This window comes from Polyodon spathula, chromosome 1 (genome assembly GCF_017654505.1).
Source record: "Polyodon spathula isolate WHYD16114869_AA chromosome 1, ASM1765450v1, whole genome shotgun sequence".
Classification (NCBI taxonomy): domain Eukaryota; kingdom Metazoa; phylum Chordata; class Actinopteri; order Acipenseriformes; family Polyodontidae; genus Polyodon; species Polyodon spathula.
The window spans coordinates 11,815,345-11,827,570 of record NC_054534.1 but is presented as its reverse complement, the minus strand read 5'-3'; the positions used below and the strand labels follow the sequence as shown (position 1 = coordinate 11,827,570).

The 12,226-nt window shown below is 39.8% G+C and overlaps 1 protein-coding gene across 2 annotated transcripts in view; it reads left to right on the top strand.

Moving 5' to 3' along the window:
- Nucleotides 1-12,226, top strand: part of LOC121314202 (ADP-ribosylation factor-like protein 15) — a 99,830-nt gene that overhangs the window by 23,876 nt on the left and 63,728 nt on the right. For both annotated transcript variants that reach the window (XM_041247235.1, XM_041247227.1), the window contains exon 4: nt 8,567-8,775. In XM_041247235.1, coding sequence (XP_041103169.1) covers nt 8,567-8,775 — 209 coding nt within the window. The remainder of the gene's footprint in view (nt 1-8,566; nt 8,776-12,226) is intronic.

Below are 12,226 nucleotides of genomic sequence, written 5' to 3'. Positions count from 1 at the left end.
GTGCACAAGAAACTGATTGTTTGAACTATGTTGTATCCTGGGTTGTCTGTATTACAGCAATATATTTTTAATCTTTTTAATCTTGGTTGTTTTTGATATTTTTATTCACACTGTCATATATCATCTGTCATAAATCTGCCAGACATGAATTCCTCAACATTTGCTTTAATGCGTTCGCAAAAAGAATTTCTCTTGTGAGCATCATGGTGTATCCGGTCAATGCAACAATGCTGGTGCTGTGATTATAATGAATCCTGGTGTATCCAGTCAGTGCAACAATGTTGGTGCTGTAATTGAAAGGACAAGCTTTCTTGAGGAGGGAGCTCTACTGGTGCAGCATGATGCTTATTAGAGAAATTCTTTCTTTTGAGAACGATCTTGAGTAAACATTGAAAGATGTATTTCCCAGGGGATTTATGACCTGTTATGTATTAATAAAAATATCGACAGACAATTATGATTAAAATGCGATCTGGACACAGCAGAGAAAAGGTTATTCATTTCTTGTAAACAGTGCAGGGTGTTCCTGTAACCCTTACAATTTTCTGCAATTGTTTAGTTTGTCAAAACGAATATTCCATTACTGTAAAAGATTATTCTAACACCCATTGGTCAGTGTAATATGTTTTGAACACTGTAGCCAGGTACCATAGTTACAGGCCATGCTCTTTGTGTTCAGCTGTATGCTGAGAATGCAAAGGCCAGTGGAATGGCATTATGGGGCCAGTCGGAGCCACAGACAACTTGTCTTCTCACTGGCTCTGCTGTATGAAGGGACGCCTTACGAAGGGGGGAGCCCTGCACTATTACCTGCTTTGGGAAGTCATGTTAAGGAATATTTGTGTCTGTCATAATGTCAAACACTCCCCCTGCTTTTCTTTATTCTGCTACTCTGACTTTAAATTGTAATAATATATCGAAGTATAATAATGTATAGTTAAAGAAAGGAGATATAAATAAGTGTGGTAGTAAGTGGTAAAACTGTGGTAACCCTTGTCAACCTGAAACTACAGCATTCCTGTGTACATTATTACTTCTAATTATTATTTATTTCTTAGCAGATGCCCTTATCCAGGGCGACTTACAGTTGTTACAAAATATTGCATTATAAAATACTGTATTCCTTAGAATTTAAGACACGCTTTAACCATTTTTTGCTTCTCAAGAATAGCCTGTGTTTGAAATTTGAGTACAGTATAGTGATGCATGTATTAAAATCACCAACAAAAGACATGGCTACCCAAGTACAGAAACAGCAACGTCACTAACTGCCGAGAAAAGACAATAAAGGCGTCTGCCGGAATACACAAGCAGCAACGTGACACTGCTGAGAAAAAAACAAACCAAGTTTCCTGAGGAATTCCAAGAGAAACATTTACAATTTCAGCATTTCTAACATATTGGAAATTCTGATCAGACCCCCTTATTTTTTGACATTCCAAGCAATGTTCAATGATCTTGTGGTTGATGGGTCACATGGTGCCTGATGCCATGGAATGTTGTGTCATGCTTGCTGTTACCAGGATGTGTGATTCCGTAAGTGAGTGGTGGTGTGTGAGAGATGCCATTTTAAGTATTCTACAGTGCGCATCACAATAAACAAGCTCCGTGGTTATTCTACAACTACAGTTTCATGTCAGTTTTGTATGTTACAACAGCGTAATTGAGGTTGTATCTTTGTAAATGCATATTTATCTGATGTTTTATTTTTTCTTCAAATTGAGAGTGGTAAATTTGGGCTGCGTCTTAAATTCAAGGGCGTCTTAAATTCGAAGGAATACGGTATCACATTACAAGTTATCCCATTATAAAATATCACATTACATAATACAGATGAGAGCAGTTATTAAAGTATCAAAATAACCATGGTAAACTTGATGTGGGTTGTTTTCACAAATAACTCAAGTTGTCTCAAGTCAGGCTTGAGTCCTGTAAAAACATGCCTTTCCAGGTAGAATAAGAGAAACAAAAACAAGCCATCTTTCTCTACGATGAAATGCTAGACAGGAATGACAGCATGCGGCGGAGGATAAGGCCAGTTTTACCAGACTTTGATCATTTCTGATTCCTGTGAGGCATTAGAGGCACATGACAGGTGTGCTGAAGAACGGAGCAGTGTAATGTGCTTTAGAGAAGAGTCCCACTCTTCCTAAACTTGCTAAGAGCGACGAGCACAAGGTAAAGCTGATCAGCGCTGAAGCAGAGCTCTTCCTAAACTTGCTAAGAGTGACGAGCACAAGGTAAAGCTGATCAGCAGTAAAGCAGAGCTCTTCCTAAACTTGCTAAGAGCGACGAGCACAAGGTAAAGCTGGTCAGCAGTAAAGCAGAGCTCTTCCTAAACTTGCTAAGAGTGACGAGCACAAGGTAAAGCTGATCAGCGCTGAAGCAGAGCTCTTCCTAAACTTGCTAAGAGTGACGAGCACAAGGTAAAGCTGATCAGCGCTGAAGCAGAGCTCTTCCTAAACTTGCTAAGAGCGACGAGCACAAGGTAAAGCTGATCAGCAGTAAAGCAGAGCTCTTCCTAAACTTGGTAAGAGTGACGAGCACAAAGTAAAGCTGACCAGCGCTGAAGCAGAGCTCTTCCTAAACTTGGTAAGAGTGACGAGCACAAGGTAAAGCTGATCAGCGCTGAAGCAGAGCTCTTCCTAAACTTGGTAAGAGTGACGAGCACAAGGTAAAGCTGATCAGCGCTGAAGCAGAGCTCTTCCTAAACTTGCTAAGAGCGACGAGCACAAGGTAAAGCTGACCAGCGCTGAAGCAGAGCTCTTCCTAAACTTGCTAAGAATGACGAGCACAAGGTAAAGCTGATCAGCACAGAGCTCTTCCTAAACTTGAAGCAGAGCTCTTCCTAAACTTGCTAAGAGCGACGAGCACAAGGTAAAGCTGATCAGCAGTAAAGCAGAGCTCTTCCTAAACTTGCTAAGAGCGACGAGCACAAGGTAAAGCTGATCAGCGCTGAAGCAGAGCTCTTCCTAAACTTGCTAAGAGTGACGAGCACAAGGTAAAGCTGATCAGCGCTGAAGCAGAGCTCTTCCTAAACTTGGTAAGAGTGACGAGCACAAGGTAAAGCTGATCAGCGCTGAAGCAGAGCTCTTCCTAAACTTGGTAAGAGTGATGAGTACAAAGTAAAGCTGATTAGCAGTGAAGCATGAAGCAGAGCTCTTCCTAAACTTGGTAAGAGTGGCGATCACAGAGTAAAGCTGGTTAGCACTGAAGTGTTGGAGAAGTGCTCAAGGGGTTCAGAACAGTTTGCCATGTGATTTGGTTGTGAAACATAGGCAGGTCTGATGACAGTTGAATGTCCTTTTCTATCATTCAGGCAGTAATAGGAAGGTGAAACAGAACTATCTGTACATTTTCCTAGGCGTTTGCTGTGGTAGTTAAACAAAGTGTGATCCTGCAGGTATTCCAGACTTGCTGGGATGCAGACATTGCTGGCACATGACGTGGATGTGTGCACTGGCTATTCCTAGTGCCAGCATCCCTTCAACACAAATACACACACACGCTGTGTCACTTGACAATCATGCAGGTTCATCAGGAGTTAGACTTTTTTCTGTTACCACACCTCACTTGCTCTTGCCAGGATTTTTTTTTTTTTTTTTTTTTGTTTCCCTTTTTATAAATATTAATAGCAGAAGCAAATAGGAAGATTTTTCTTCCCGGCTTCATTCCCAAACATAGCTATTTCAATGAATATGATGTTCTAATACTAATACTCAATGTGCTGTACAAGTGAGCAATGACTTTGAAGCTATATTCCAGTATTCTCAAGGTCCATATATTATGTGCTGACACCCTGAGGAACCACCTTGACTTGATTTCACATTCTAAGGGCTTTTACTCTAGGTTGATATGTACAGTTGACGCTGTATCTTTTGGAGTATCATATATTATAAGTAAGAATACGAATTTGTCACAGAGGTCACGGAAGTTGTGAAAATCATGAATTTGAACAAAAATCTGTGAAATCGTGGAAATGGATGTAAAACACATTTAGTTAGGCACTGCCTTTATTTACTTTTTAAATGCAGTGAAAATACAAATCTGCCAGTATCTGTAAATTGTTTGGTTGTGTAAGCACAAAACATTTACATATTTTTTGAAGAACTGATTTGACACCAGCAACAGACTCCAAAGGCAAATGCAAAGCCTAGAATCAAGACTAGACATTGACCACTCTCTTGTGCATGCACTAACGATGCAAACAAACACACCTGCCTAATAAGAAACAGCTGTGAAGGCAATAGTCCAAATACTTTTGGTACCCTAAAATGTGGGGGGACTATGTACAAAACGTGCTGTAGTTTCTAAACGGTTCATCCAATATGGATGAGAATTCCCTCAAATTAAAGCTGACAGTCTGCACAAAGTGCAGGAATAGAGCCAAAACAACAAAAAATGTGTCACTGTCCAAATGCTTTTAGAGTTCATGTGTGTGTGTGTGTGTGTTTGTGTCTATATATATATATATATATATATATATATATATATATATATATATATATATATATAATTATTTTCTTTCAAACGGAAAATCAGTTTTAGTTTGCAGAAAACGTCTGTGATATGATCTTCCCGTGGCACAATCGAAAAAAATCCCTTAAAATCTAATGCTGCAACATTTTTAATTCTTGACTAGCCATTCAGGCTACAGGATCTCTGTGCTGTTGTGTAACAGGTAACAGGATGACGGAACAACCCAGGGATGTTCAGTTTGGTAAGAAAATGCAACACAGCTGTCATTGGATATGAAGTGACTTTAATTAATTAGCTATGTCTATATCAGTGGTTCTCAAATTGTAGTCTGAGGACCCCACAAAGTTGGTCACTCTAGCTGACAGTAATTGTTGTGATTTTAATTTTTTTTTAAATGCTTCTCTCCTGACACCACTCAGTACATTACCTGAACCACAAACCTTGTTTATTTTTCAATACTAGCATACACAAAGGTGTGGTCAGAAAGTCAGAAGCTAAGATTTGACTATTGGGAAACTGTGACCTCTAGTGGAGAGCAGATAATGCGCAATGCCTCGGCTTCTCTTCCATTTAATGACGTTCGTTGCTCTAGTGAAATTCTTGTGTGTCATGAAGGATGATACTCTGACATTCAATTGATATAAAAGAACAATGCTACTAGAATTTCAGAAGTCAAAACAGACAAAGATAACTTGAAGAAAAAGAGTAATAAACTGTCTAGTTGTGCGAGTGAGAGACGAAGGTGCAGTAAGCAGTCCAGTAAGGTTGAGGAGCTGTTTCTGTAGTACACTACACCTTAACAAGTAATGGGTATGGGAATTGCCTGCTTTACCTGACTCAGAATCCTTGCTTACAAAGTATCTTTATTCCTGTTGGAGAACCACTGGATTAAGCAATCTGCTTAACAAACACCGGTCATCAATGATGACATGTTTTAAAACTCATCGTACCTGCCTTGAGAAATAAACTCTGAAAGTGTTTACAGCACGAGATAGAAGAAGGGACTAGAGCTGGTTATGATTTGCTGTTTGACATTGCTGGGAACTCCACGTGGAGTTTCTATTGGCTGACATAACTCCTGTTAGAATGACTTCACTTCCATGTTCCTCCAGTGAGGGCCTTTGGCAAAGTGGTTGGTAAGGGGAACAGGTGTAGCGGTGATGCGGTGCAGGAGTGATGAACAGACAACGGTAATTCAGTGAACAAGTGTTTATTTGTGCTGTTTCCAGGTCTGGCGACCGTCAAATAATAAATCCCCGGCAGTACACAACAATGTGTAAAGGGCGGGGATGGTGAAGAACACAGTACAGTCTCGAACAGAAACAAAGGCACGGTCACCAGCCCTGGGTGATATTCAAATGTGTAGGTGCTCTGTGCAGTGGTGCTCCGGATATTGCTTTACGTGGCGACAGCTCCGGAGGTGTGCTTTAACTGTCTAGTGGTGCGAAAAAGACAGACAGTTATAAACAAACAAAGACAACACACAACATGTATTTCACTCTGAGAGCTCCTCTCTCAGTCCTTCTCTCCTCACATTACCCAAATTAAGGAAAAGATCAGCGTTACCCTGGCCCCTATATGTAATCCCGCATGATATCTAGGTAAACGGTTGTAGCTGCCTTATTACTTGCAGCTGCCCCTCGTTTACCTTTCAGATCAATACGGTCTTACAACAGAGTCTCGCTTCTTTCCAGGCTGACCCACTTCCTGGTCCCGGAAACAAACTGTCAGGCCAGCCCTTCCAGTTACTTCTCCTCTCGTTCTTTAGCGCCTTCACAGGTCGGGAGGAAGATTTATCACCAGAACTCATATTTCTGTCACAGGGTCACATAAAAGGCTGCTAGCAGATTGTCTCAGGGCTCAGTAATGTGCCGGTGGTTCGTCAGGTTGTAGCTCTCACTACCAGACTATAAATCACAGCATGAACTTCATGCACTCAGCATGCTGGCATGCTCGGAACTGAAGCTGCCAGTCTCATGAAAGGATGACGTTACTGGTCAGTGCTGCCAGTGACTCCCCGACCTAGGATCTACTACAATGAAATACATTAGCTGTGAAGTCTTTAGACCAAAATGCAATTTGACCTGTATTTTGCGGAAGAAAATTTGAACTAGTTAAAATTTGTTTGTTGCCAGTTTTGTAACATTTGTAACAGATTGTATTTTTGTATAAAGCCCTGAATAAATTTGGCCCATTGTATTAATTGGACAAAAATGTACAGCTATGGCCAAATGATTTGAATCACCTCCTAGACTTTTAGGATTGAGGCATTCATTTAAAAAAAGAAAAAAAAAAATATGAGCATAACTTAGATATTTTATTTAACATAATGTAATAAAGAAACTACAAAATTATGTCACAAAAGTCTACCAGAAGCCATAATAGTAGTACAGTATTTCATGTTAGATTTCAAAATGCCACATTTATACATTTTTGTCAATTTTTCCTGAAGTATATGGACAACTACAAAGCGGTGTGTAATTCAATATGTTAACGTACCATTATTCAACAGGTTGCATTCAACTTTATGAAGCAAAACTAGTTGGTTCTATAGGGTGATGCAATACTTTTAGCCATAGCTGTAGGGTATATAATATAGTGACATTCCTTCAAACAAGAGAAACTTAGACTGGCTAAATGAACCCTGATGTGATGTCAACATGGGATGAATAAACTGTTACTCTTGTAATCTGCCAGGACAGGGCATTTGAAAAAAACTTCAGTTACTTGTATTAATGCAGCTGTAATGTGAGTTGTATTGCTGTAAAAAGCTGTAATGTGGTGTGTGTTAATGACAGTAGCACTGTAAAGTGGTAAATGTCGTTGGAACACAAGCCACTGGAATACCCTTTGTTGATTGGTTGTTAAGTGTGGTTATTTATTTATATAGCACCTTTCATACAACAGTATATCAAAACACTTTACAAGTCAATAAAAACAAAGAATTACGATAAAATGAATTAAAACATAAAAAAACACGAATGTGAACAAGTTATAGTAAAATCAATCAAAACACCAAAAAAAACATCAATATTAGTAATCAAAAGAGAAGAACACTTAACATTGTCTATAAAATGCTCGTCTAAAAAAGTGAGTTTTTAATCTTGATTTAAAAATATGAAGTGACTCTGCATCTCTGATATCAGGTGGTAGTTTATTTTATAAGCTGAGATCTTGTAACTGAAAGCTCTTTCCTTTCCTTTTTGTCTTAATCTTTGGGAGGGACAGAAGACCAGAATCAGCCAACCTTAAAGCTCTTCTAGGTACATACAGGGACACAGCTCTTTAGATAATCAGGTGCCAGGTCATGACGTCTTTTGTAAGTCAAAAATAGGATCTCATAATGAACTCTATTTTGCAGGAAGCCAGTGTAGATAAGCCACAATGAATTAGCTTCTGAGAATCAGACAATGAAAGACAAGACCTAATCTCATTCATAGATGATAAAAAGACACTTTGGTGACATTACAAATATGAGCCTCAAAACATCAATCAGCATCAAATATGAATCCCACATTTCTGGCCTTTGATTTTAGGTTTGAATATAAATTACTCAACTCTGTTGTTAGAGAATTGGTTTTTGTTCATAATATTCCTCAAGTTAAAGATTTAGGTCAAGATTTAAAACACTTTGAAATTATGTTCCTAACCGAAATAGGATAAAAGCATTTTCATAGATTTCAGTTACAAGCAATTCTCAAATGCTTATCCCCTGCTGGCGATGGCTGGGCATGCTTCTGAACAGATGTCTGAACGTCAACCTGATTGATCTAATTGCAGGCAGCAACACAGTAGGGAATGTTAGGGTTAGGGGTGTTTGGATTAGGGGGGTCAGGGTTACGTGTAAATCGAATGCATGCAGATCTGATTGCAGGTAGGTTATGTGACTCAGTAGGGAAGGTAACACATAGGTATCGGATCTCTGATCAGTGTACTTATGAACACCCTCCCAATGTGTTTGTAACGCTGATATTCTACTTTACAAACTCGTGCATTCACAAAGCTGCAACTCATAAGTTACATCTGCATGAAACTGTTCAAGACTGCTGTTAAATATTCCAATAACTTATTTGCTTTGCTTTGTAAGGGGCTGACAATATCAAGAAGTATTGGAGTCGATATTACCAAGGCTCCCAAGGGGTGATATTCGTACTGGACAGTGCTTCTTCAGAAGAGGAGCTAGAAATCGCAAGAAACGAGCTTCACTCAGCCCTGCAGCACCCTCAGCTCTGCATACTGCCTTTCTTAATACTGGCCAACCATCAAGACAAGCCAGCAGCCCGCTCTCTACAAGAGGTAAGCGTCCAAACCCAACATGTGCTTGTTCTCCAAGGGGAAGAGGCTGCATTTCTCCAGTGTGAAGAAAGCCAGGTAAAATGCTCTGCTCCACTTCCACAGGTCGAGGTTTTGCTAAAGGACGTTTAAAGGGTTATTCACGGGGCATCAAGGAGATGTTTTCTATCCACTGCCTGCGTCACAGTATATCCTGTGTTTCATAACACATCCTCTGCAGAGGAATAGCTATAATAAACAACAACAACAACAAAATCATTTAATCAATGAAGTGTTTCCATTCCGTGAAGCAGCCCTGTAAATGAGTGAATCATCAAGGAAAATGAAAGTGAGTAGCTTCGGCTGAAAGGGAACAATAAATGCACTCTGGTAGCCCTGTAAACATCAAACTCTTTCCCAGTGTGTGATGGGCCCGGCTTGTGTGGGCTGGTGCTCGCCTTCCACCTTAGTGCTTGGCTTTTTCTGAGCCCCATTAGAGGCTGTAGTTGAACTGAATCCAGTGCTGTGATTCAACAGAAACCTTGCATTTATTTTAAGCTAGGTGCTTTTTCCAAACCAGTCTAATACTATTGAAACAGTGTTTCGAAACCCATTTATTTGATTTCATATCCATTTTCTTAATATTCAGTAGACACAAATTTGTTAAACCTGTAACAACAGGAATTATTTTTTAAACAATGGAAATTATCCTGAACTGCAGTGTGTGACATGGGGTTCATGTATAATTCAGAAACAGCAAACGACTCCATATCCAAGTGCTGGATCCAAAAGCATTCACATTGTGCTGCACTACAGAGGCAAAGATGTGAATTCCTCATTGCTTACAACATACAATATACTATGCAATGAGTCAGAGTGTATTACAGACAATAGCTAAAGTGTGTTTTTATAAGTGTTGCAATAGTTTGAACTTGGCCAGAACATGTATGCATGCAAATCCCAACTTTAGGGGGCGTTAGAGCACCCGCTGGCTTTATGTTTTGCTGGCTCTGATTAGGGTGACCTCACATCAGTTACTTCTTGTTTATCAGTTGGCAGGACTAGTTCAGAATGTGTTCAAACATTCTGAAGAAGTTACTGTGTCTGTTTGTGGATCCCGGAAGTAGTAGGTGGATGTTTTGTTGCAGTACGTTGATGTAGTTTGTAAATATTTACACTGCAGGGGTGCATCCTGTTCTGAGGATTCGTGTGACTGAGAGGATCATATTGGTGGTGGAGGTGTTATTTATTGTTGCTGATTTGTAAACTATCTAGTTCTATGTGTGCATGTAGATGTAAAGGACACTTCAGTCAATCACAGTGTATTACTGCTCTAAATCTATCCATTAAGCTCTATCAATTAATTTTAAAGTAGTTTTGTTGTAATTCAGCTACAAATTAATGATATTAGTGAAAGTGGATTGACTGATTTCACTGTTTTTAAACACTCATCGTATAATTTGTGCTTGCTCTCAACATTTTAGATTGCTGTACTGTTCTGTGTGTTTTTTTTTTTTTAAAGCTGCAGTATCCTATACTTTATGGATGTACTTTTAAAAAAGATGTATCCTCTACTGACACCCTGTGCGTTGGAATTTAAGAGTGCTGTTCCTCCATCTGTTTGGATGGGACTCAAGTCCCGCTGAAACAGTCTGAGGAGTTTCGCCCCTCATTTGCACCCAGTAGTACCACCACTCTGAACAGCACAGGCAGAGAGGATGCTGGGAGGGCTGTGACAGCCAGGGAGATTGCCAGCCAGGGTCTATTTCACCTGCTTTAAAATCAACTTGAGCTGTGAGAGTTTCAGAGGAGCGGGACACTGACAGCCAGGGAGATCATTCTGGGGTCTATTTGACCTGCTTTAAAATCAGCTTGAGCTGTGAGAATTTCAGAGGAGCGGGACACTGACAGCCAGGGAGATCGTTCTGGCATATATTTGACCTGCTTTAAAATCAGCTTGAGCTGTGAGAGTTTCAGAGGAACGGGACGCTGTTTATACAGAGACACGGCTTTCCTGTCCTGAACAACTATTGTCATCACAATGTATTTGATAAGCTAAGACCGCATGCTCTTTACAATGAGACTTCGAGCAGTGCACAGTACTAGAAGAGTATACACCACAGTGAGGTTTTATTAATGGTCTCGGCACTACCCTATCAGCGCTACAATTCATACAACTAGTATTTCCACCTGGGTTCATTGTTGACCCCTTTATTGGTGGAATGTTGTATAACTTCTACACTTGCATTAGATATGTGATGTTCTTAAGCATGTCTGTACTAGATATTTACCAAATAATAATTCTATAGCTTGTGTCACTTGTCATTCCAGATAATTAAGCTTAATGGAAATCTGACTCTCAAAGTGCTCTGAGGGGTTTATAGCAGGTGGTTTTTTAAAGAAATTTGCAAATGTCCTTCAGAAATCAGGTAAAAGGGCTAGATTTGGGGACAAAAAATCACTGGATTTGACTCTGTGAAAAATATACGTATTGTTATAAGTACAAATAGAAGTATTGTTCACGAGGTACAAATAAGTTGTTTTCACATTTGATGGCAATGCACAGTACCGTGAAAAAGTATTTGCACCCTGTCTGATTTTCTGCATTTTTGCATATTTTTGACACTGAATGTTATCAGATCTTCAACCAAAATCTAATATTAAACAAAAAGGGACCCTGAGTGAACAAATAACACAAAATTGTGATACTTATTTCATTTATTTATTAAAGGAAGTTATGTAACACTGAATGCCCCTGTGTGAAAAAGGGGCATCTTCCCCTTAGATTCCTCATTAGACTCAATAAAAGATTATGCCACCTTTAGCAGCAGTAACTACAACCAAACGCTTCCTGTAGTTATTGATCAGTCTCTCACAGCGCCATGGAGGAATTTTGGCCACTCCTTCATGCAGAACTGCTTCAACTCAGTGACATTTGTGGGTTTTCGAGCATAAACTGCTTGTTTCAAATCCTGTCACAACATCTCAATGGGGTTTAGGTCTGGACTTTGACTAGGTCATTCCAAAACTTTAAATTTCTTGTTCTTCAACCATTCTGATGCAGACTTGCTTGTTTGTTTTGGATCATTGTCTTGCTGCATGACCCAGCTGCACTTCAGCTCCAGCTTACGGATGGCCTGACATTCTTCTATAGAATTCTCTGATACAGAGCAGAATTCATGGTTCCTTCAGTGATGGCAAGTCGTCCAGGTCCTGATATAGCAAAGCATCCCCAAATCGTGACTCTACCACCACCTTGCTTGACCGTTGGTATGAGGTTCTTACTGTGGAATGCAGTGTTTGGTTTTCGCCAGACATAATGAGGCCCATGTTGGCCAGAAAGTTCCACTTTTGACTCATCTGTCCATAGAACATTGTTCCAGAACTCTTGAGGATCATCCAGGTGCTTTTTGGCAAACTTGAGACGAGCATTCATGTTCTTCTTAGTGAGCAGTGGTTTCCACCTTGCTACTCT